Consider the following 25,298-nt stretch of genomic DNA (forward strand, 5'->3'; position numbering starts at 1 on the left):
CTGGGCACGGTGGCTCACGCCTGTAATCCCAGCACTTCGAGAGGCCAAGATGGGCGGATCACTTGGTAAAACTTTGTCTCTACTAAAAATACAAAAATTAGCCCAGTGTGGTGGCATAGGCCTATAATCCCAGCTACTCATGAGGCTGAGGCAGGAGAATCGCTTGAACCTGGGAGGCGGATGTTGCAACGAGCTGAGATCACACCACTGCGCTCCAGCCTGGGCGACAGAGTGAGACTCCACCTCAAAAAATAAATAAAATAAATAAATAAACACCTAGAATTCTACAGCCAGTGGCCAAGGTCCCCTAGCCCAGGCCCATCCTCTGGCATCCTCTGGGGGCGAGAGGCAGGGCTGGTATCCTGGGCCCACAGGCATCTGGCTGGGGATGGAGGGGACGGGGACTCACCATCTGGTCGGCCAGGAGCAGCACCGTCTTGAGGCTGAACTTGCGGGAACAGAAGTTGAACAGGTCCTCTAGGCTGGGCCCCAGCAGCTCCATGACCATCACGTTGTAGTCGCCCTCAGCTCCGCACCACTTGATGGACGGGATCCCCACTGGGGGTCAAGCGGAGGGCCTCTGTCAGGGGTCAGAGGCAGCCAGCCACGCCCGGCCCACCCTGCGCTCATGGCTGCCCACCGCCACCCACCCGGCGCCCGCCGCCGCCCACCCTGCGCTCACCGCCGCCCTGCATCATCTTGTAGAACTTGCTCTCGATGTGCAGCTGGGGGTGCTTTGTCTTCACACACTCCAGCTTGATGGCGACTTCCTCACCAGAGGCGATGTTGGCACCTGCCCGGGGCAGGGAGGCAAGGGACCAGGGTCACCCTCGAAGGCCAGGCAGTCCCAGGCGCCCCACTAAGCATTTCTAAGATCTGGCGTGCGCCGGGCCCGGGGCCATCTGCCCTTGAGGAGCTCTTGGGGAGGCAGGGAAGGGGGCAAAGGAGCCCCGGCAAAGGGTTCTTGAGGGGAAAGAAGGTCAGCACTGCGAGGCACAGAGGTGACACACAAGGGCTACCCAGGGCCACTGGTTGGGGCAACAAGGAGGCCCGATGTGAGTGGGGCAAGGGTCAGGGATGCAAAAGGCTCACAGATCACCTAAGGGAGGGGGCTGAGTCCCGGAGCAAATACGGGCAGCGGGGTCTGTCGGGTTGAGATGGTGGCACGTGCAGAGAAGAGGCCCAATGGGGCTGGGCTGCTGAACACACCAGAACAAGCCAGGACCACCCTGGCCTACAGGATGAGGATGGGACAGCCGCAGCAACCCCTCAGTCAATGCGGGTGCCTTCAGAGGCAGCCCCGCACATTCTAATCCAGTGTCTCATTCGATTCTCACCCCCCGTTGTAGAGATGAGAAAACTGAGACTCAGCTCAAGGTCACATGACCTGTAAATGGCGGCCTTGAGCATCAACCCCGGCTCTGCTGGCCTCCAGCCTAGGTCAGAGGTCCTGCCTGCACCTCCACCTCTCCCCCAATCCACTCCTGGCTTCTCAAGGGACTCTAAGAAAATACTCTCACACACACCAAGGCCCCGCTGTCTGCCTGGGCCCACCGCCCGACTCAAGAAGTCACAAGAAAGACCAAGCCCAAAGTATACCTTGCCTCAGTTTCCCTAGCTGTATGCGTGGATGAGATGAAGGGCTGGGGCTAGGCTGGGCGACAGGGTGTCTCCTTCTTGGGGCCAGCAGCGAGCCCAGCAGCAGGAGTAGGACCGTGTCGCAACAGCACACAAACAGGCCAGAACAACCCCCAGGGACACAGCCTCAGGAGGAGTTCAAGACAGGAGAAAGGCAGGACCTCACATCAGAGGAAAAGATGAGACTATTCATTAATAACGTTCCTGGAACAACCGGCTGGCCATCTGAGAAAAGACACCGTGGCTCACACCACAACCAGGAGAAATCTCAGGCAGAGGAAAAGTCTGTATATAAGAAATAAAGGTGGGGGTGTGAGTTGGCACAGCCTCTGTGCACCTCTTGTGTGAAGCTGAACATAAACAAACGCTCGCCCAAGCAACCCCACTCCTGAGTGTACGTCCTTCAGAAACACGTGTGCACCAGGGGGACAGGACAAGGATGGACACAGGAACAAACAGCCCAAGTGCCCAGCAGCAGCAGAACAGGAACAGTGGCGCTGTCACCAGGGAATCCCAGGCAGCAGTGAAGAGGAAAGGATGCCTGCTTCACACAATGACCCTGGTCCCAGAGGTGCACTCCTCACAGCAGCCAGAGGGTGGAAACAACAAACATCTGTCACAGATGCAGGGATGAACGGAATGCAGTGCCTCCATGCGGCGGAATATTATTCAGCGATAAAGAGGCATAAAGTACCGATACACGCTACGACACGAGTGCACCTTGAAAACATTCTACCCGAGGCCAGGCATAGTGGCTCACGCCTGTAATCCCAACACTTTGGGAGGCTGAGGCGGGTGGATCACAAGGTCAGGAGTTCGAGACCAGCCCGGCCAAGGTGGTGAAACTCTGTCTGTACCAAAAATACAAAAATTAGCCAGGCACAGTGGCGGGCGTCTGTAATCCCAGCTACTTGGGAGGCTGAGGCAGGAGAATCACTTGAACCCAGGAGGCGGAGGTTGCAGTGAGCTGAGATTGTGCCACTGCACTCTAGCCTGGGTGACGGAGTGAAACTCTGGCTCAAAAAAAAAAAAAAAAAAAAAAAAAATTAGGGTGCAAGCACAGTTCTACTTGTTTCCATATCAAAGCAGGCAACAAGACTGGACAATACAGATTTAAACACGAAAGAAAGGAAAAAGATTAAATGTCAGATGGTGGTTCCCAGGGAGGGACACCTTAGGCCATGCAGGTATTCTATATGTATTCTTTGCATCCACTCAACGTTTAATAAGAAATAACAATGAAATGTTAGAAGAAGGGAGAATTGTCTTATAGCCTTGGGGTTAGGCAAGGCTTTTATTTTTATCCCTGATTCAAAATCCTGAAGCCATTTAAAAAAAAAAAAAAAAAAAAAAAAAGCTCCTTCCTCTCCAAAAATTAAAAAAAAAAGCATCCCTTCTGCATGGCAAAAACACCGGAAATAAAGTCATAAGAAACGTACTCACTTGCAATTCTTATCACAGGCAAAGTGCTAATATGTAATGAGCTCCTACAAATCAGTCAGAAAAAGACTCAGCAGAAAATAGGCCAAAGGATTTGAAACACACACTTCACAGAGGAAGAAATCATTAATAGAAAAGCCTTACTCATAGGGAAAGATGCTCAACCTCCCTGTAAGAGAAATGCAAATTAATATGATCGTGAAAAGACCATGCTTCACCTAGGATTGTCAAAAGTCTTACGAGATAACACACCCGTCTGTCGGCAAGACTGTGGGGTGGCTGAGCACTCCTCCTCCCAGGTGTCGAGGCGTGAAGTGCTGAGCCGAGCCGCCACTGGAACGGGATTTGACACCACTCAGCCCTGACCAGCAACCCCGCTTCTGGGAGTTTACCCGACATCCTAGCATGGTGCAAAACAAGGCGGGGACAAGGCTGTCGGCTGCAGGCTGTTTGGAACAGCAGAAGCTTGGAAACAACCCAAATGTCCCTCATGAGGGGGCTGATTAAATAAAGAATAGCCCATCCATAAAACAGAATACAATGGAAAAAGAACGAGGAAGCTCTCTCTGCACACAAGTGGAAAGATCTCCAAGATACAGGAAGTGAAAAAGCAAAGCACAGAACAGTGTATACTCCACACTCTCATTTCAGTTTTCTTTAAAAAGGTGGGGAACTAAGTATCTGTGTTTGGCTCTAGCTACATAAAGAAACACTGAACAGAAACATGACTCTACAGGACTAAGTGGGTCAGGGAGGAAGGCGCCGGGGATGCTTCACTGGATACTGTGTTATAAGTTGCAATTTCTTTTAACACCTTTATTGAAATGTAATTCAGGTAACTCTCCAATTGACTCACTCAAAGTGTGCGACTCACTGTTTTTAGTATATTCACAAGCTTGCGCAGCCATTACCACAATCAATTTTAGAACACAGTCAGCGCTTCCTATCAGCATCTGCTGTGGGTTCCACACCTGCCAATTCAACCATGGATCAAAAATACATGGGGGGAAAAATAAAAAATAACAATACAACAATAAGAAATAGTTTGGGTGCAGTGATGCACAACTGTAGTCCTAGCACTTTGGGAGGCTGAGGAGGATTACTTGAGTCCAGCGGTTCGAGACCAGCCTAAGCAACATAGTGAGATCCCATCTCTACAAAAAATACAAAAATTAGCCAGGCGTGGTAGCACGTGCCTGTGGTCCCTGCTACCTGGGAGGCTAAGGCAGGAGGACTGCTTGAGCCTAGTAAGTCAAGGCTGTGGTGAGCTATGATCACACCACCACACTCCAGCCTGGGTGCGCGTAGGTTATACACAAATACTACAGTTTTTTATATCAGGAACTTGAGAATCGGAGGATTTTGGAATCTGAGGGGGATCCTAGAACCTATTCCCCACAGGTACCGAAGGTGGGGGGCTGTATTTTCTTTTTCTTTTTGAGACAGGGTCTCAATCTGTCACCCAGGCTGGACTGTAGTGGCACTAACACAGCTCACTGCAGCCTCAACCTCTGGGGCGCAAGTGAGCCTCCCACTTCAGCCTCTCGAGTAGCTGGGACTACAGGCCCAAGCCACCACACCTGGCTAATTTTTATATTTTTTTGTAGAGACAGGGTTTGCCATCTCTAGGCTGGTCTCCAACTCCTGGGCTCAAGTGATTCACCTGCCTCAGCCTCCCAATGTGCAGGAATTACAGGCATGAGCCACTGTGCCTGGCCCAGGAGGGCTGTATTTTCATCACCCTGAAAACACCTGTAGCCTTTAGTGGGCTCAGGTCCTATCTCCTCGCTCCATCCCCTGCCCCCCAACTAATCTATATTCTCTCTCTATGGATTTGTCTTTTCTGGACATTTCACAGAAATAGAATCCAACAGAATCATACAACATGTGATTTTTTGTGACTGGCTTCTTTCACTTAACACATTTTTGTGTTTTGATTTTTAGTTTTGAGTATTTGGATTTTTAATAAAAGAAAAAGAAAAACAATGAATAACTCAATCTAGCCAGCAACAGGAATGAAAGTACTTTGCAAACTGTAAAGAGCTTTTGACACATCAATGCTCGTCACTGGGATGAGCCACACAGATTTCCAGGGGGCAGTGAGGATCCTTAGAGTCCCCTGGCTATGCTCCATTTCCCCATGAGCAGAGAGGCAGGAGAGTGCAGCAGTTAAAGTGTGAGTTTCGGAGCCAACCTACCAGAGCCCAAATCCTGACTCGGACATCCCTTGGCCAGGGGTCCTCGGACAAGGCACTTCACCCCTCTGAGCCCCAGGTACCTCATGTGTAAACCGATGACACTATCTGGCTCATTAGGACGTTCTGAGGGACAAACATGCTTAGAAGAATGCCTGGCACACAGTCAACGCTCCATGATGTTCGGCTTGGTGGGAAGTGCAGCCCCTAGGCTAGAGACGAGCCGGTGTCCACCCAGTGGGAGGAGGGGAAGAGGGAGTAAGCCATGCTACGAGGAAAGGAGAGCCTCCGGAAGGGCAGGCTGCAAGGGCTCCTGGCTCCCAAACAGGACTGTACTGGACAGATAAGAGAGGTCACGGCACAGGCAGAGGCCCAACAGGAGCGGGTGCAGCGGGAACCCTGGGGTGGCAGAAAAAGACAGTGGAAGACGTGGGCAGGGAAGAAATCTGAAGGGTCTTGAATGGCCGGCTAAGATCCTGGCCTTCAGCCTGAGGAACCAAGAGCCATGTTCAGGTGTGTGATCACAGGATCTCTCAACCTTGGCACTACTGATACTGGAGCTGGAGAATTCCTGGTTGTGGGGCTGCCCTGGGCACTGCACAGTCTAACAGCACCCATGACTTCCACCCACTAGATGCCAGGGCACCCCCTGCCCCCTGAATTGTAACAACCAAAAGGTCTCCAGATCTTGACATATGTCTCCTGGGGGACAAAAATCACCCTGTTGAGGCTACCTGGTGGATACGAAAGGCCTGGGGGAGGCTAGAGGGGTAGTGGAAGGTCTGGGAAGGCCACTACAGAGACCAGGCAAGAGCTGACGGTGGCCCTGCCCGGGCAGGGTGCAGAGACTGATTGACACTTTGGAGGCAGGGCCTGCAGCACTTGGCGATTCGGCAGATGTGTGCAGGGAGGAGAGGTGCTGGGGAGGTGCTGGGGAGGTAGTGGTAGACAGGGCCCTCCTCCCCTCGAGCCCTTACCCCACCCTTCGAGTACTAGTGTTTGTATTTCTTTTTTCTTTTTTTTTTTTTTTTTTGAGACAAAGGTTCACTTTGTCGCCTGGGCTGGAGTGCAGTGGCATGATCTCGGCTCACTGCAACTTCTGCCTCCCGGGTTCAAGCGATTCTCATGCCTCAGCCTCCTGAGTAACTGGGATTACAGGCAGGCACCACCACGCCTGGCTAATTTTTGTATTATTAGTAGAGACGGGGTTTCACCATGTTGGCCAGGCTGGTCTCAAACTGCTGACCTCAAATGATCTGCCCGCCTTGGTCTCCCGAGTGCTGGGATTACAGGCATGAGCCACCGTGCCCGGCCTACTGTTTGCATTTCTGTTTGACATGTGGAAAAACAGACACCAAAGGTCAAATGATCATATGCTACAAACTTCCCAGGGACAGGGACCCAAGCTGCTAGGCAAAGCCTCTGACCCCCACCAAGTGCTGGAAACCTGCCAGAGCTGCCTCCCCCTGCTGCAGGTCCTGCCACCAATGAGTTCCTTGGTGGCCTCTAAATTCTATCAGGAAGCCGCCAGGCTTTTCTCTGAGCTCCCTTAATTCTTACAACCACTAAGCTGAGGTTCAGAGACGTTAGGTAACTGGCCTGAGGTCTGACAGAACTGGATGGGGCACAGCCAGAATTTGAAACTTAGTCCCCAAAGTCCCTGTGTTTTTTTTCCACTCAAACTCCAGGTGAGGCCTCCTGGCAGAGGCCGTGTCTGGGAGCTAGCTGACCATAGACGCAGGGGTGCCCCACATGCGAAGGCCTAGAAGCTAGAACTGCCCGATTTCAGGAACAGAAGATACCCCATGAGTCAGACACAGTGGGGGGACTGCCAGTTCCCAAAACAAACTTGGACACAGAAAAGGGCTTGGACTTAGCTGGCCCTAGAGGGGCTGGGAACTTGGCAAGTTCCAGGTGGCCATGGGCGTGGCCAGCCTCACACGGGGGCCTACTTGACACCTACACAGACACATGGACACAATAGGGGACATGGGTGGACTGGAGGACACGGGATGAAGCCCACTGTCCGGGCAGCAGCAGCGGCGGCAACCTCAGTTCCCACCCATCAGAGGCCTGGAGTATTTCCCACACTAACTCTCACCCCTGGAACCACCTGTCAGCGAAGAACACTGTTCGCCACCCCTTTCAGAGCTGAGGACCAGAGACTCTAAGAGGTCTAGAGAGTTCCCCAGGATGCAAGTCTGGTGAATGGGCCCAGATTTGGCCACCTCTGGACCCTGGATGGGCAACAGCAGTGCCTTAACAAAACAGGCCCCACTCTCTTGGCTGACCCCTTATGATGCAGAGGGAGGAGGGGCAGAAGCCACATCCATAGTGTGCTGGTCCTCGGGTGATCCTGGAAAGCAGGGCTTGGAGGACACATCCAGCCCCACCTACAGAGGCCATCTGGAGTCAGGCCCTGGCACAGCACTGGGGATAAGAATGTGGCCAGAGTGTTGAATAAATGGAGTCAGCGAGGCTGGCCAGGGACGCCCTACAATCACCACTGTCCCCAAACCAACAACACAGGGGCCCAGGAGGGTGCTGGCAAGATGGTGAGTCAGGGCAGGGTCCCCTGAGGCCCTTGCACCGGTGAAGATGGGAGAGTCAGGAGTCTGACTCGCCTCCCCAGACTCAGACCCAGAGGACCCAGACCCTTCGAAAGCAACTCCCAACTAGAAATTAAGACCGATGGTGGGGGCACAGCGCACAGCACTACTGCTAGGCCCAGCACATGTGGGTATTTTACACGCCACGACCTCATTACTTTGCACGACCCCATTTTGCAGATGGGGAAGCCAAGGATGGACAAGGTCATCACCTGCTCAAGCGCATACAGCTCACAAAAGGAAGCATCAGCACCCAAATCTAGGCCGAATTTACTCTAGAGCCAGTACAAAGAGGAGTAAATCTGTACTTAGTTTTTAAAGTGAATGAGATGACTATGCAGATAAACAGGAAGTCCTGTCCTCAAGGAGGTCCCACCATACAAGATTCTGGATTTTCTGAGTGATCTTGGGCTGTCCCCCCTCCAGCCATGGGCCTCTGTCTCCTGTCTGCAAAAAGAGGGACGGGACCTGGGATGGGTGCTGTCTAGGAACAAGTCTGTGCCAAGAGCTGTCTCCATGCCCTTTGACCTCCAGCCAGTGGCTCCAGGCTTCAGTGCTGAGCCCAACAGCTTCAATAATACGAGGGTCCTTTACACCCACCCCAATTTCACAAACTGTAAGAAGCTGGGTACACTCATTTCAGATGAGACGACTGAGGCTCAGAATGATACGGTGACTCACTCCAGGTCACACAGCAAATGAGGAACACACTGGGGATCTGAACCTGGACTGGCCCCCAAATCTCAGCCTTTTTCTTTCCGTTTTTTTTTTTTTGACATGGAGTCTTGCTTTGTTGCCCAGGCTGGAGTGCAATGACACCATCTCAGCTCACTGCAACCTCTGCCTCCCAGATTGAAGCCATTCTTCTGCCTCAGCCTCCAGAGTACCTGGGATACAGGCATGTGCCACCACACCCAGCTAATTTTTGTATCTTTAGTAGAGACAGGGTTTCACCACGTTGGCCAGGCTGGTCTTGAACTCCTGACCTCAAGTGATCTGCCTGCCTCGGCCTCCCATAGTGCTGGGATTACAGGTGTGAGCCACATCTCCTGGCCTCCTTCTTTTTTTTGAGACATGGTCTCACTCTGACACCCACGCTGGAGTGCGATCTCAGCTCACTGTAGCCTCAACCTCCATGGCTCAGATGATTCTCACACTTCAGCCTCCTGAGTAACTGGGATTACAGGCGCGTGCCACCATGCCCAGCTAATGTTTGTATTTTTCTTGTAGAGATGGGGTCTCACCATGTTGCCCAGGTTGGTCTCGAACTCCTGGACTCCAGCAATCTGTCTGTCTTGGCTTCCCAAAGTGCTGGTATTATAGGTGTGAGCCACCGCACCTGGCCATCCCGGCCTTTTTCTATTCTGCTGTGAGGCTACTGTGCATGGCTATGCATGTCACAGTCCCTATTTTCTCATTGGTTTGCTTGACTAGCCTTCAGTGAACACCCACTGCGCTGGGCACTAGCAGATACTACCGAATGCCTGCCTCCCCGGGAGTAGCTTGGGGTCGCAGAGAAAAACCTTTAAACCAGCTGCGCCACACACTCTCCCTCCCTCTGAGCTCCAGGGTGTCCGTAGGGGAGGGTCATCTACTAAGCACTCAGCAATGAACTGCACATCTGGCTGGCACTTTAGAGTTTACACTTCTTGATCAGTCAGGCAGCAATATCACGAACTTTACAGATAGGGACACTGAGGCAGAGAGGAGCCGCATGACCTTCCCACAGCCACACAAAGCCATGTCTAGAATGCAGAGCTAGACGTCTAACGTCTCCCTCGGCATGTTCTGTCTTCCACGCTCTCACTCATGTGGAGGGCTGTGGGCATACAGGCTGCTTCTGCCAGTTTTCTAGAGCAGTCTTGGGAGGCCAACTTGACCATCTGTGCCTCAGTTTCCTGATGTGCCAAACAAAGAATCTGGTACTATCTCTAGGGGCTGCAGAAAGTACCCTGCAAGGAAGTGCTCAGGGAACTCCCAGTCTCCATCGCTGTCTCCATTGAGGCTTCCTTAGCACATTTCATACTCCAAGGAACCCTAACCATGGGTAACAGAAACCCCAAAGGTCTGAACTGATGGACACGGCACACAGACTTGGTGTTCTCTGCACTGGACAGAGCTGATTTTCATTTTCCAAGGAGGGTAACCAAGGCACAGAGGTGTGTCTAGCCTGCTTCTGAGGGTGCAGGGACAGGAATGAGGATAAATCCTAGAGGGGCTGGCCACCTCACTCCAGCAACTCCAAGCCTCCACCCCCTAATCCACAAGCACCAACACTAAATACCTTCCCTTCGGACCAATAATCACAAAAGAAGGGCCAGGACTCATGACCGTGCCTGTCCAAAGTGGCACTGAAAGGCGCAAGCCTCATTTCTCCCAGGCCAAGGGGAGGACTGAGAGGTCAGTGATTTGTTTAAAATGCAACATCACAGCAAACTCATACTTTCAACAGGAAGCACATCCGGAGAGAAAAAGAGAGAGAGAACTCCCTAATGAGGAGACCGCCCCCCCCCCCACCAATCCCCGAGGTTACAGGGGAGGCTGCGTCATCCCAAAGCCTGCCTGGGCTGGGTTCCAGGAGGCCAGGACATAGAGAGGGGGCCTGGCTAGGGGTCCAGCAGCAACCCAGGTCTCTTTTATCTACCAATATCCTTCTCCCAGGAAGCAAAGGAGAGGACGTGAACCCCGCCTGGGTTTTCCCACACCCAGCTGGTGACCCAGCTGACCCGGGACACTGAGGCACAAAGCAACCGCATGACTCCTGCAGAAATTGGAGCTAAAAATACCCTCCAGTGCCCAGCCTGGCCTGCGAGAGGAGCCCCCTGGCCTGCATCCCGGCAACCTGCTACTTCCTTCCCCATCTGGGATGGCCCTGGGGCAAATCATGCCCCTGGAGCCACATTCTGACTTCAGATCCCCAAATCCTGGGGTCTTTCCTCCTCTTGGTCCCACGGGTTGGCCCCAGGGGCTCCAGCTGGAGCTAGGAACACTTACCCAGGTAGATATCTCCGAAGGACCCGCTCCCAATCTTCCGTCCCAGGCGGTACTTGTTCCCCACACGTAGCTCCATGGCTCACTCTTGCTGCAGAGGAAGCAGGAACATGAGGGTCAGCGACGTGGGGAGCCGGGAAAGGGGTCCAGGCCACCAAAGCCAGGCAGAGGCACCAGGAAGTGGAAGACCTGCATTCTCGAAGACCACATTCTGCAGGTGTCAGGTGGCCCACAGCCTGCACTCCACACACCTGGGGAACAGCTAAGGCAGGCTGAGGACAGGTTTCAGTGTGGCCAGAGAGGAAGCAGCCAAGCAAGCGTGTCTTTGGGGGATGCTCATTCAGGGGCCCCTCAAAAGAAGCTTCTCAAAGGATCACAACGGGCATCAGCCCTCTTACACCTCCTACCCCCAGGCTCCCACAGTCTGGCCTGGTCTTCCCAAGTACTGCCCCTACCCAGAGGCCAGACCTCGCCAGTGCCCAGCATGCCTTGCAGGAGAAAGTCGCATCCCCCACTGGGGGGAAGGCAGAAAAGAACGCCCTAGACCATCCGTCTTCCAGCCACCTCCCCATCTCTACGTCATGACACCACGAACCTCACACGGAGGCCCATAGCCTCTTGGATAAACTGTTTGGAGCTGGTATCCTTTAAGACTAGGAGGGTCTCCTAAGAGGGCCCTCATAGAAGAACAAAGGGGACTGAGCCAGGGTTTTAGCCGCCTGCCCGCAAGGGATAGGAGGAGGAGTTCTGATGTGAGCAGCTTCTCTCCTTCCTCAGGGCCAGAGGGGAGCCCTCTGCTCTGGCCTGGGGCAAAAGTCCAGACACCCTGTTCCTGGTCAGCAGAGGAGGAAACTGAAGGCCTGGAGGCAGTGCTGCTGTGGGGACAGGGACCAAAGACTGCAGTGAACAGGGGGAGGGGTGTTTACAAGAGGACCGGCATCAAGGACTAGCAAGAGGGAACTCCTTTCGCAGACAGGGCACTCAGGCCCACAGAGGCCATGCCACCTGCCCCACACCACCCTGCAGATGGTACAGCCTCGCCTAGGACAGGGCTCCGGCTGTCCCACCTGGTGGTCTCCCACACTCACAAACAGGGCAAAACAGGAAGACTGCAGAGCAGCTGTGCTGGCACAGAAGATCAGCCCCTTGCCCGTGCCAAGTGCTGCCCCCAACAACCAGGCCAGAGGGAGATGGATTCCAGGGACAGTGGGCAGAGCCCAGGACAGACAGGCAACCCGGCACCTGGCTCCCAAGGAGCTCACCAGCCCTCCACCAATAACCATGAGGCAGGGACCTCCACCCGAGCTGGCCAAACTCTGGGCTCTCAATCAAGGGCCGCTGCCCACATGCTTGGCCTGTCTCAGCTGAGGTGCCACGCTGCCAGGGGAACGCAGTCCACGTTTGCAGGAAACCCACACACCATACACCCCACATACACACACGTCCAGCTTCCCGAGTGTGTACACTCCAAGGGAAGAAAGAAAAGCCGGCACACACAGTGAGCCCTGTTGGGGGGATGGGGGGTGTGCACGCAACCCCCCCCACCAACACCTCAGTCCATTTTCTGCCAATACCAATTCAGAGACCACACATGGCAGCCAGGAAACCCGCAGCTTAGGAAAGGAACATAAATATACCCGCATCCTATATTACATAAATACCCACACCGGGTTATATAAATACCCGTGCCCTCTGTCTGGGTGTCTTACATAAATATACTGCACATGACCCCCCAGTCTCTCCCCACTCACCGGCTGTCTGCAGAGAACGGGAGCGGGGAGGGGCAAGCCCTTCAAGACCCCCTGACTGCTATGTGCCAGCCACCCAGACCCCCAGTCGCTCCTCAACACCCCAGGGGTCCAAGGTCCCTGGGGGAGCCTAGACTGTCCCGGCACCAACACCCAAAAAGCCTCCCAGAGGAGAGCAGAAAGGCTTCATTCAGGAATGGAGAGGCTTTTTAGTTCTTCTGCTGCTTCTCCCATGGGGGAGGGGGGAGATAAACAAAGTGGGGGGGAAAAGTGGATATAAAGGTTCAAGAGTTTCAGCAGGTTAAAAAAATTAGACAAACTACCAACCAGCATGGCACACGGGCAGTGCTTTTTACTCCCCGACCACCATCGCCTACCCCTGAGCCGGGGCCCTTGTCCCTTGGACGATTAAAATAAAAATTGAAGGGACATCATAGAAACGAAGGCAAAGGAGACCCAAACACAGGCATTGCTTGGAAGCAACTTGAGACACTTGTGTCCCCTTCTCCTCTCCCCAAATCCTTCTCCAGGAAGGAGGCTATGCCGAGAACAAAATATACAAGAAAACTAAGGGAAAAGTTGGGGAGGGGGCTCACCCCACTTCGAGTTAGGGTATTAAGAAGAGCTTGGGAATCCTCTAATGATACCCAGACACCGTTTTACGTTCCTTAGAGACTTGCAAGACACGAATCTCTCACACACAAAAATGGGAGAATCCGATCCGATAAATAACCCCCACCCCTTTCTTTCTCTCCACAAAGAAAAACAAATCGGTGGCCTGGTGACCACACACCTCTTCACCTTAGGACACCCAAACGCCCGCCATCCAACCAGCGGGCGCAGCCTTGCAAACCCCCAGGTCCGGGCGCCGGGGCCGGGAGAGCAGGGGGCGCCGGTGATTGTCCGATGAAACCCTACGCGGGCCCGAATCAACAGTATCCGGCGCAAAGCACCCCAGGCCCCCTCCCTCAGCGTCCCCAAATCACAGCCGGGGTGGCCGCCTGGCCGGCCGGGGCCTCGGAGGGTCCAGCGGGGGAGGCGGAGGCAGGCCGGTCGGAGGGGCCTCCCCGGCGAGCCTGCAAAATAACAGGCCCCCTCCTCCTCGTCCCCAGCCGCGCCTTTGTCCTCGCCGGGCCGAGCGGGCGGCGCCCGGGCTGCCCCCCCTACACCCCAGCGCGAACGCGCGTCTGTCCGCCCTCCCCTCCCTCCCTCTCCAGCAAAAACAAAGAGGGTGAGGGAGCCCGATTCCCCCCAGGTTTGCGCCCCTCCGCGGACCCGCGGACCCCTAATATTTACCCCGCCGGGAAGGCGCCGGTGCCGGGCCACTGCTCTGGGGGCTGCCGCGGGCGGGGGCGGCCCGCCGGGGCGGATGCCGGAGGATTCGTGGAGCCGCCCGGCGCGCCAGCCTCTCCCGGCCCAGCCGCCGCCGCCGCCGCCGCCGCGCTCCGCTCGGCCCCGGCCGGGATCTGGCTCTGGGCTCTCGCCGCCGCCGCCGCCTCCCTCCTCCCGGCCTCCTGCCCACCCGCCCCCGCCACCGGCTCGCGCGCTCCCGCACCGCGCGCGCCCGCCGGCTCCCATTGAGCCCCGGGCCCGCCCGCTGATGTCATCCCCGGCCCGCCGCCGCCGCCCCGGAGGATTTAAAGGGCCCGCGCCCTCCGCGCTGGGGGCCGCAGCTGCGAGACGCAGTCCCCCAGCCCCAGTGCAGGCGCGCGGGCTTACGCGTGGGGGTGGGGGAGCGCACAGATACTGACACCCTAATGCAGTCCAGGGCACAGGTGGAAAAGACGGGGTGGGGGGGACAGAGGGAAGAGGAGGGCGCACAAAAAGCGGGGGTGAGGGGATGGGAGGGGAGGGTCTAGACCCAAAGTCTCCTCTCCCCGCCTGCCAGGATCTCTCTCCTCTCCAGGCAGAGCACTGGGCCCCTGCGAAAACAGGCGGCTATTCACGACACTGCAAAAGATGTTAGACTGCTGGGGGCTCAGTCCGCCTCCAGGTTCCGCGTGCCGCAGAGAACACAGGCCAGGTTGATTCAGGGCAAGAGATTTGAGGAGACAGCTAGGGATGTCGACACAAGGCCCAGAAAGGTAGCCTGGGCTCATACATTCTCCTCCCGTGGAAAAATCAAGGGCAAAGACCTCTTCTCCTTCTTATCCCTGAAGCTCAAACTGTGATGGGCACCGAGAGGACCCCTCAGATCCCAACCTCATTCTCCCCTCTTGAAGGAGGGGTGCCACAAGTACCAAAGCACCGACACTTGAGTCAGGGCTCCGAGTGGTGCACGTTTAGCCAAGTCACCTCCCAGCTCTGAGCTTGGGTTTCCTTAAACGGCAAATGGGAGGAAGGACCCTGTCCTCCCCAGGTCACAGGGAGAATTAATAAAATCTTCTACCGGCATCCAGAGCCGCGATGAAAGGTTGCAGAACAAAGTCATTAAAGTGATGATATTTACACTGTGCCATGCAAAGCTTCCAATTATGACACACCTATATTCACACAGTTGTGACTGTCGACACGCAAAATGCCTGAGGCCCTGCGTCCAATCCCGGAAGCACAGTTCCTGGGAGGAGTCACTTCTATAATAGCCGTATCTTCCTCCTCGAGGCTGAGGGACTGAGTCACACACGTGTCCAAACGGGCAGGAGCCCCACAGACTAAGTCCTTTCGCCGGCCAGGAAACTGGCCCAGAGAGGGGAAGGGGTTTGCCCAGGACCACAAAGCCCAACAGGACAGCTCCGTTCTCCCAGCGATCACCAGGAAACTGGGTCTATCTAGAGCCCATTTCCAAGAGCAGGAGAGTGAGAAGCCTCCTCCCAGGAGGGCCTGCCTTCAGTGACACCTTTGCCAGAGCAGGTGGTCACCACCCAGGTGGTGGGCTTTACTTGGCCTGCGCGGTGCTTTCTGTTGTTGTTTTGTTAATTAATCCCCAAAGTTTTTTTTTTTTTTTTCTTTTTGTTTTTGTTTGTTTTGAGATAGAGTCTCGCTGTGTTGCTCAGGCTGGAGTGCAGTGGCGCAATCTCGGCTCACTGCAACCTCTGCCTCCTGGGTTCAAGTGATTCTCCAGCCTCAGCCTCCCTCCCGAATAGCTGGAATTACAGATGTGCACCACCACACCTGGCTAATTTTTGTCAAGGACCACACAGTATTTTTAGTAGAGACAGGGTTGGCCAGGCTGGGCTGGAACTCCTGACCTCAAGTGATCCGCCTGCCTCGGCCTCCCAAAGTGCTGGGATTATAGGCATGAGCCACCGCGCCTGGCCAATCCCTAAAGTTTTAAAACTGGAAGATTTCATATTTCAGATCCAGATTCCCTGTTTCTCTTGAGGCATTAGGAGATCCCGTAACTCTGGGCCCAAGTTCTCAGCCGGCCTGAGCACCACCCCCCGCCACCCATTTTGTTTCTTTCCTCACATGAGCCCAGGCAGAGGGGCCTGGGCACAACTGAGCAGGGGGTGAAGTCTGCTCCTTTGTCCTCCAGTCCTCACCACCCCTAACCTTCCAACCTGGGCCCTGCTTCCCAAAGCCCTCCTCTTCTTCACTTTCTAGGCACCAGCCCTGGGAGAGGAGGTTATTGGTTATCTCATTTAATCCTCTCAAACAACAACAGATTACACTGTATTCTTTCAGAGAAGGAATCAGGCTCCTCCCAGTGCTTGCCTAAGGGCACAGATCAACCTCTCCCTTAAACTGGGCCTGGCTGAACAGACCCCCTGCCCCTTCCTAACCCAGTCAGATCACCAGGTCTGACTGCAACACGTTCACGTTCTCCCCTCTGCCTTCAGGACTTGTAACCACACCTCCCATCCCAGCACCCCCACCCCACCCCCTGCCCCAGTTAAGATCCTGCTCGGTTCCTTGGGCCAGCCAGGCTGAGGAGCCCAGCTCATCCCCAGGCCTGCTAGGGAGCCAACCTGCCTTGCCATTGGAAGGACCCGCTGTTGTCCACTGCCTGAGTTGTGGGCCCAAGTCCTTGTCCTTCCTATCCCTGGAAGACCTGTCTGTGGGACCCTCCAAAGAGCTTTGCAGTGAAGCTATAAGGGAAGGCAAACCATGACACAAAACCCAGCTGAGGAGGGGAGACTGGTCCAAAGTGGAAAAAAAACCTTACCTGTTCCAACAGCCCCACAGCCGACTTCTCTCTTCGACTTGGTTCGCAGTGATTCCTCTCAGATTTAACTCCTAACTTTAAAACCCAAGGGTGGGGCCGGGCACGCCCCTGTAATCACAGCACTTCCAGAGGCCAAGGCGGGCAATCACCTGAGGTCAGGAGTTCAAGACCAGACTGGCCAACACGGTGAAACCCCGTTTCTACTAAAAATACAAAAAATTAGCTGGGCGTGGTGGCGGGTACCTGTAATCCCAGCCACTGGGGAGGCTGAGGCAGGAGAATCACTTGCACCCAGGAGGCAGAGGTTGCAGTGAGCCGAGATCATACCATTGCACTCTAGCTTGGTCGACAGAGCAAGACTCCGTCTCAAAAAAATAAATAAAAAAACAAAACAAAACAAAAAACCCAAGGGTGTGGCAAAGTTCCCCTAGCCACCTTCTCTGCAAGCCAACAAGAAGATGAAATCAGGCTAGAATAGGTGTGGGGTGAATTTCCAGCTCCCAAGGGGCCCACCCTGGGTTTCAGCTGCTCTGCATTGGTTCAGGAATAGTGGCTCTCACACCACCTTTCCAAACTGGCTTTTGTCGTTGTTTCTTTAGAGGCTCACTCTGTCACCCAGGCTGGAGTGCAGTGGCAGGATCATACCTCGCTGTAGCCTCAAATTCCTGGGCTCAAGCGATCCTCCTGCCTCAGCCTTCCAGGTAGCTGGGACTACAGGCATGCACCACCACACCCAGCTAATTTTTAAATTTTTTATAGAGATGGTGTCTTACTGTGTTGCCCAGACTGGTCTCAAACTCCTGGGCTCAAGTGATCCTTCTGCCTCACCCTCCCAAAGTGCTGTTATTACAAGTGTGGGCCACGGTGTTCCCAAACTGACACTTTTTACCTGCTTCCTATTTCAGACCCTTCAAGACCACTTGGCACGCAGGAGCACTGGGCTGGGATCCCAAGGACAGCCCTGGAATTCCCAGATAATGAAGATATGGCTGCAGATAAACCCAGAAAGATTTCGGTACCTCCCCCAGGAATCTCAGTCTTGACTAAGGACTCACAGATTTACTAAACATCAAGGGCTGGCCTGAAAATGGCCCTCCAGGATCTGTCCTCCACTCCCCACCCCTGGCTTTCCTGACCTCAGCTCCTGTAAGTTTTCTTCTTGCTCACAGCCATGTAGCCTCACTGGCCTCCCGTGGAATGAACCTCTGGCCTCAGGGCCTTAGCGGGGGCTGTTTCCACTGCCTGGTGCGCTCTTCCCACAGAGCACCAACCCCACTCACCTTTCACCTTCCTCAAGTCCTCTTCACAGGTAGGCCCTCCTGGTCTCCCAGTTTATTTATTTATTTTTTTTTTTTTGAGACAGAGTCTTGCTCTGTCTCCCAGGCTGGAGTGCAGTGCCCCGATCTTGGCTCACTACAACCTCCACCTCCCGGGTTCAAGCAATTCTCCTGCCTCAGCCTCCACAGTAGCTGGGATTACAGGAGCCCACTACCATACCTGGCTAATTTTTGTATTTTTAGTAGAGATGGAGGTGTCACCATGTTACCCAGGCTGGTCTTAAACTCCTGACCTCAGGTAATCCATCCGCCTCAGCCTCCCAAAAAGCTGGGATTACAGGCGTGAGGCAGCATGTCTGGGCCCAGTCTCCCAATTTAAAATCCTGGCGCTGGGCCACAGGCGGTGCCTCACACCTGTAATCCCAGAACTTTGGGAGGCAGAGGAACGTGTTGCTTGAGCTCAGGAGTTCGAGACCAGCCTGGACAACATGGCGAAATGCTCTCTCTACAAAAAATACAAAAATTAGCTGAGCATGGTGGCTGGGTGTGGTGGTGCATGCTTGTAGTCCCAGCTACTTGGGAGGTTGAGGTGGGAGAATCACCGGAGCCCAAGGAGGTTGAGGCTGCAGTGAGCCTTGATCCTACTACTGCACTCCAGCCTGGACAACAGAGTGAGACCTTTTCTCCAAAAAAAAAAAAAAAAAAAAAAGAGTGAGACCATGTCTCAAAAAATAAAAATAAATAAATAATTAAAAATAATAATAATAATAAAGGCCAGGCACAGTGGCTCACACATACATGTAATGCCAGCAGTTTGGTTAGGAGGCCGAGGCAGGTGGATCACTTGAGGTCAGGAGTTTGAGACCAGCCTGGCCAACATGGTGAAACCCCATCTCTACTAAATACAAACATTAGCTGGGCGTGGTGGTGTGCACCTGTAATCCCAGCTACTTGGGAGGCTGAGGCAGGAGAATTGCTTCAGCCTGGGAGGCAGAGGTTGCAATGAGCCGAGATCGTGCCACTGCACAATCAAAAAAAAAAAAAAAAAATAGGCCAGGCTCGGTGGCTCATGCCTATAATCCCACCACTTTGGGAGGCCGAGGCAGGCAGATCACAAGGTTAGGAGTTCGAGACCAGCCTGGACAAGATGGAAAGCCCTGTCTCTACTAAAAATAAAATAATAATAATAATGTTAATAATAATAATAAAACCCCACCCCCATGGGTCACTGCTTTCCCCTTCTCTGCTGTTTCTATTATTATTATTAATTTTTTTTTTTTTTTTGAGATAGAGTTTTGCTTTTGTTGCCCAGGCTGGAGTGCAATGGCTCAATCTCGGCTCACCGCAATCTCCATTCACTGCAACCTCTGCCTCTTGGGTTCAAGCGATTCTCCTGCCTCAGCCTCCCGAGTAGCTGGGATTACAGGCATGTGCCACCACACCCAGCTAATTTTGTTTTTTTTTTTTTTAGTAGAGACGGGGTTTCACCGTGGTGCCCAGGCTGATCTCGAACTCCTGACCTCAGGTGATCCGCCCGCCTCGGCCTCCCAAAGTGCTGGGATTACAGGCGGGAGCCATTGCGCCCGGCCACAGGCTAATTTTGTTTGTTGTTTTATAGAGACAGGGTTTCTATGTTGCCCAAATGGGGTCACTACATTGTTTGGGCTGGTCTCGAACTCCTGCCCTCAAGTGATCCTCCCCCATCAGCCTCCAAAAGTTCTAGGATTGAAGGGGTGAGCCACCACACCTGGCCCCCTTTCACTGTTTTACAGATAGAGACACTGAGGCCCAGTGAAGGAATGAGCCTTGTCCAAGGTCACAGGCAGCATGTGATGGCAGCTCCACATGGTTAAGAAGCTAGCTTCAAATAGCGTTCTGCGACCAGGCACGGTGGCTCACACCTGTAATCCTAGCACACTGGGAGGCTGAGGCAGACGGATCACCTGAGGTCAGGAGTTCGAGACTAGCCTGGCCAACATGGAGAAACCCTGTCTCTACTAAAAATACAAAAATTAGCTGGGCATGGTGGCGTGCGCCTGTCATCCCAGCTACTCAGGAGGCTGAGGCAGGAGAATCACTTGAACCTGGGACACAGAGGTTGCAGTGAGCCGAGATCCTGCTATTGCACTGCAGACTGGGTGACAGAGCAACACTCTGTATCAAAAAAAAAAAAAAAAAAAAAAAAAAAAAGAAGCTAGCTTCAAATAGTATTCTGCAGCCAGGCACGGTGGCTCATGCCTGTAATCCCAGCACTTTGTGAGGCCAAGGTGGGTGGATTGCCTGAGCTCAGGAGATCGAGACCAGCCTGGCCAACATGGTGAAACCCCATCTCTACTAAAAATACAAACAAACAAACAAACAAACAAACAAAAAAACCTAGCCTGGCATGGTGGTGGTGACTGTAGTCCCAGCTACTTGGGAGGCAGGAGAATTCCTTAAACCCAGGATGCAGAGGTTGCAGTGAGCTGAGATCGCACCACTGCACTCCAGCCTGGGCGATAGAGCAATAGAGGGAGACTCCGTCTGCCTCCGAAACAAAAAAACAAATAGTATCCTCCCATTTTGTAACAGTGTGACACTAGGCAAGTTCCTAAAACTCTTGAGTCTCATTTGTAAAATGGGGATAATATAAATCACAAAAACAATGTAGCCCAGAAGCAGCCCTGAGTAAGAGGAAGATGCTTACATTACAATGTTGCCATTCTTAGGAGCGAAGCAAAGTTCAACGCAGGGCTCCTGACTTGGGCTCCTCTGAGCACCTGAGCCCTGCAGGCTGTATCCGCCGCCTCTCCTTTCCTTTTGTCACTCTTCCTCTGGAGGGGCCACCGCCAGCCCCTTCTACGGTAGGAGTTGGAGATATGCAAACCTAGTTGGGCCCAGGGGAGCTGCTAGCCTTGCCCATCTTGGTCTTGGCTCTCGAAGGCCCCTGTGGGAAGCTTCTCAGGGTCCTCCCCTTTTCAGGCCCTGTTCATGGAGGGTCCGTGGCCCACAGGCTCCAGAGGTTCCCCCGCCCCCAGCCCTGCCAGCCTGAAGATGCTGTCCTGGGGCACCCTCCTCTTCTCACCCAGCTAGGCCTTGGCTCTTTGTCCCCAGACCCTTCCATGACATCCTACCCACCCCTGACTGTTCCCAGGGCACAGCTTTGGCCCCAGGCTCTCTTTTCAGGCACTTCTCCTGGGGAACCTCACCATTGGGCCGTGCCCGGTCAGGTCACTCCTGCCAGGGCTTCCTCCCTCCTCTTCCATCTTCAGCAGAGAGGCAGCAGGGCAGGGTAGCAAGGTCTGGGTTTGGTCCCCGGTCAGTCTGAATTTTAGCGTGACCTTGGAGAATCCACAGCCCTTCTCTGAGGAGCTGGACAAAGTGAGCGCTAAAGCTCTCAGTCTCCCCAGCTGAAGCTAAGGGCAGGGCTGGATGGGCATGGACCCTACACTCCACATCCCGGGCACTAAGTTGAGAAAGACCTTGAGGTGACAAATCTGGGCTCAGTGGGAAACGGTTCTCCCCGCACCCCTTACCCCCATATTCAAAACCTGAGCAGCTCCCATGAGCTCCACCTTCCAACTGGATTCTGAACCCAGCCGCTCTTACCACGTGTGTCTTCCACTTGGATACTACAGTGGCCTGTTAACCACTGAGATCTGACCGTGGCTACTGAAAATACACCAGTGGCTCCTTCTTCCCTTAGCATGAAATTCACATTCTTTCCCAGGGCCTGCTATGATCTAGCCCCTGCCTGCCTCAGACCCCATTTCAAACCTCACTCTCCCTCCCTCACTGTCTGTCATCTCACCATGTATCAGGGCCTTTGCCTGGCTGTTCCTCTGCCTACAATGATCTCCCGGAACCCTCCATGACTGCCCCCTACACAAGGCTCAGATCACAACGCAAAAGTCACCTCTGCACAGAAGCCCTCCTTGATTGGTCTTCAGTGGGCTTCCTTCCCCTCTGTCCTTCCTGTGCTGGAGATACCCTGCTTTTTTTTTTTTTTTTTTTTTGATATGGAGTCAGTGGCGCGATCTTGGCTCACTGCAACCTCCGCCTCCCGGGTTCAAGCGATGCTCCTGCCTCAGTCTCTTGAGTAGCTGGGACTATAGGCGCGCACAACCACGCCTAGCTAATGTTTGTATTTTTAGTGGAGACGGGGTTTCACCATATTGGTCAGGCTGGTCTGGAACTCCTGACCTTGTGATCCGCTCGCCTCAGCCTTCCAAAGTGCTGGGATTACAGGTGTGAGCCACCGCGCCCGGCCAGCTGCTTTATCTTCTTCATGGTACTTATGACTGGCTGAAACATTAACTTGTTCATTTTTAACGCTCTTAGGGTCTCTCCAAGACAGAGAAATCTCCCATAGGTGCTCCTGTGGGTACCCAACTGGTCATAGGTGCCCCGTAAATACTTGTGCAATGGTGATGTTGTGTGTGATCTCGGGGGTGAAGGCAGGGCCTAAAACTTTCCATCCTGAGCCAGACGGTCCCTAACAGCCCTCCCTCAGGGCCACCTTGCCCCACCCACCCCTTCTCACGGTGGCTGCCTGTCCTCCTGCTCTGCTGGGGCCGTCTGTCCTCCTGCTCCACTCAGCATTCCCTGTGCTGCTGCAACTCCCAGAGGAGCCAGGAGCGCCTGTCACGTGTCCCCAGGAGCAGGGAGCACTACACAAATCCTCGGCACCCCCAAAGGGCGACCCATGCCCGGCCTCCAGCTCACCCCTGCCTGCTTCCTTCCCTCAGCTTGGCCTGTCACCCCCGGCCCTATGGGCTCCTCTGACCCCTCTGCTCATCACAACATCCCTTGTTTGTGCTGCAGTCAACCAGCGCCCAAACCTGCTCCTACTGTCCTCCGAGAAGCCTGGGCTTCCCGTTCCCAGGCCACACAACCACTCATTAGCTGGGCTCTGGGAATGAGGATGATTGCTGCGACTAATAACCCCGATGCCCACAGCAGCGCTCCTCGCTCGGCATAGTTGGTGCGACTCATCATCCTGCCACATCACACGTTCACCCACAAGCATTTCCTGATGCCAACTCCTTGCAGGGCCTCAGAGGTCTACGCTGGCCCCAGCTTGCCAGAAGCTGATGATCCGACAGGAGAGGCTGAATAGACAAGAAAAAAGAGGGACCTACAGTATTGAGAGAATACGCTAGACAGTGACCGCCACAGGAAAGTCAGTGTCTGGAGCCAGTGGTGGTACCAATGGCTGGTGAGCAGCCCTCTCCCCTTCGCCCTGGGCATTTGTGATGTGGGCAGTTGCTATTCTTGTAATTTTATGTGAAGTGCTACACAAATACAGCATCAAGACAAGTCTCCGACCCCTCCCTCCCCTGCCATCAGACTGTCTCCCTAAGCCCTGTCTATAGAGAAATTCTGAAGTTGACACTGGGCTGGAAGGGAGGAGGCAGGACTTGAAAGTAGGTGGGATGCCGGGCACGGTGGCTCCCGCCTGTAATCCCAGCACTTTGGGAGGCCGAGGCGGGCAGATTACCTGAGGTCGAGAGTTCAAGACCAGCCTGACCAACATGGAGAAACCCCGTGTCTACTAAAAATACAAAAAATTAGCCGGGCATGGTGGTGGGTGCCTGTAATCCCAGCTACTCGGGAGGCTGAGGCAGGAGAATCACTTGAACCTGGGAAGTGGAGGTTGCAGTGAGCCAAGATCATGCCATTGCACTCCAGCCTGAGGTTGCAATGAGCCGAGATCACGCCATTGTACTCCAGCACGGGCAACAAGAGAGAAACTCCATCTCAAAAAAAAAAAAAAAGGTAGATGGGTGCTGGGCGTGGTGGCTCACGCCTGTAATCCCAACATTTTGGGAGGCCAAGGCAGGCAGATTGCTTGAGGCCAGGAGTTCAAGACCAGCCTGGCTAACATGGTGAAACTTCATCTCTACTAAAAATACAAAAAAATTAACCAGGCGTGGTAGTGGTGCACGCCTGTAATCTCAGCTACTCAGGAGGCTGAGGCACGAGAATCACTTGAATCTGGGAGGCAGAGGTTGCAGTGAGCCGTGATCACGCCACTGCACTCCAGCCTGGGTGACAGAGTGAGACTCTGGCTCAAAAAAAAAAAAAAAGAAAGAAAGCAGGCTGGTCATGGTGGCTCACGCCTGTAATCCCAGCACTTTTGGAGGCCAAGGTGGGCGGATCATGAAGTCAGGACATGGAGACCATCCTGGCTAACGTGGTGAAACCCCGTCTCTACTAAAAATACAAAAAATTAACCGGGCGTGGTGGCACGCACCTGTAGTCCCAGCTACCCGGGAGGCTGAGGCAGGAGAATCACTTGAACCAGGGAGGCAGAGGTTGCAGTGAGCCAAGATTGTGCCGCTACACTCCTGCCTGGGTGACAGAGCAAGACTCAGTCTCAATAAAAAATAAATAAAATAAATAAATAAATAAATAAATAAATGTAGGTGGGATTTGGATGGTGGTTGGCTGAGGGAAGGAACAGCCCTGAGCAATAGCTGAATGGTAGGAACCTCAGATATTTGGGGGTGGGAGGGGCCTACTGTGGGGAGACCAGTCAAATGGCACCCAGGCCTCCCTCAGGGGAGAAGGCTGAAGAGGACGGGAGAGGTAAGAGGATCTCTAATCCTAGGAGCTGACTAGGAGATTTATCCTATGGCTTTGCTCAGAACAGCTTAGAGTTTTGCCCATGGACAGGAAGAGAGAAAAAAACTAGGATTTTTTGGATGGACAGTGTGCAGGCTCCACACTGGGTACTCAGCACTGAATCTGGTTTAATGCCACAGGAATCCTGTGAGGTGGAGATCACCCCGCCCATTTTGCAGGTAGAAACCTGAGGTTCACGAGGAGTTCAAGATCAGTTCAGGCAACAAGGGAGACCCTGTCTCTATTCAAAAGATAAAAAAATTAGCTGGGCATGGTGGCACATGCCTATGGTCCCAGCTACTCAGGAGGCTGAGGAGAGAGGATCACTTGAGGCCAGGAGATCGAGGTTGCAATGAGCCAAGATCATGCCACTGCACTCCAGCCTGGGCAACAGAATAAGATCCTGTCTCAAAAAAAAAGGAGGAAACATGAGGCTCAGAGAGTTTAAGAGAATCTGACCAACTAATGCATAAAAGTTAGGAAGGGCCAGGTGCAGTGGCTAACGCCTGTAATCCCAGCAGTTTGGGAGGCCGGGGTGGGCGGATCACGAGATCAGGAGATCAAGACCATCCTAGCTAACATGGTTAAACCCTGTCTCTACTAAAAACACAAAAAATTAGCTGGGCGTGGTGGTACGTACCTGTAGTCCCAGCTACTCAGGAGGCTGAGGCAGGAGAATCACTTGAACC

At 53.8% G+C, this 25,298-nt stretch overlaps 1 protein-coding gene across 20 annotated transcripts in view; it reads right to left on the reverse strand.

Annotated features, from left to right (window-relative positions):
* Window positions 1-14,171, reverse strand: part of CSNK1E (casein kinase 1 epsilon) — a 33,641-nt gene extending 19,470 nt beyond the window's left edge. For 3 of the 20 annotated variants that reach the window (XM_063663258.1, XM_063663257.1, XM_054469540.2), the window contains exons 1-4: window positions 13,918-14,153; window positions 10,877-10,964; window positions 683-793; window positions 410-558 (exon numbers count right to left, since the gene is read on the reverse strand). In XM_063663258.1, coding sequence (XP_063519328.1) covers window positions 410-558; window positions 683-793; window positions 10,877-10,952 — 336 coding nt within the window. In that variant the 5' untranslated portion in view covers window positions 10,953-10,964; window positions 13,918-14,153. Of the gene's footprint in view, window positions 1-409; window positions 559-682; window positions 794-10,876; window positions 10,965-13,414; window positions 13,787-13,917 lie in introns of those variants that run through there. The other 17 variants (XM_063663260.1, XM_054469537.2, XM_063663256.1 and 14 more) reach the window with 12 other exon arrangements.
* Window positions 14,172-25,298: the final 11,127 nt, after the last annotated feature.

The sequence above is a fragment of the Pongo pygmaeus genome, chromosome 23 (assembly GCF_028885625.2).
Source record: "Pongo pygmaeus isolate AG05252 chromosome 23, NHGRI_mPonPyg2-v2.0_pri, whole genome shotgun sequence".
NCBI lineage: Eukaryota > Metazoa > Chordata > Mammalia > Primates > Hominidae > Pongo > Pongo pygmaeus.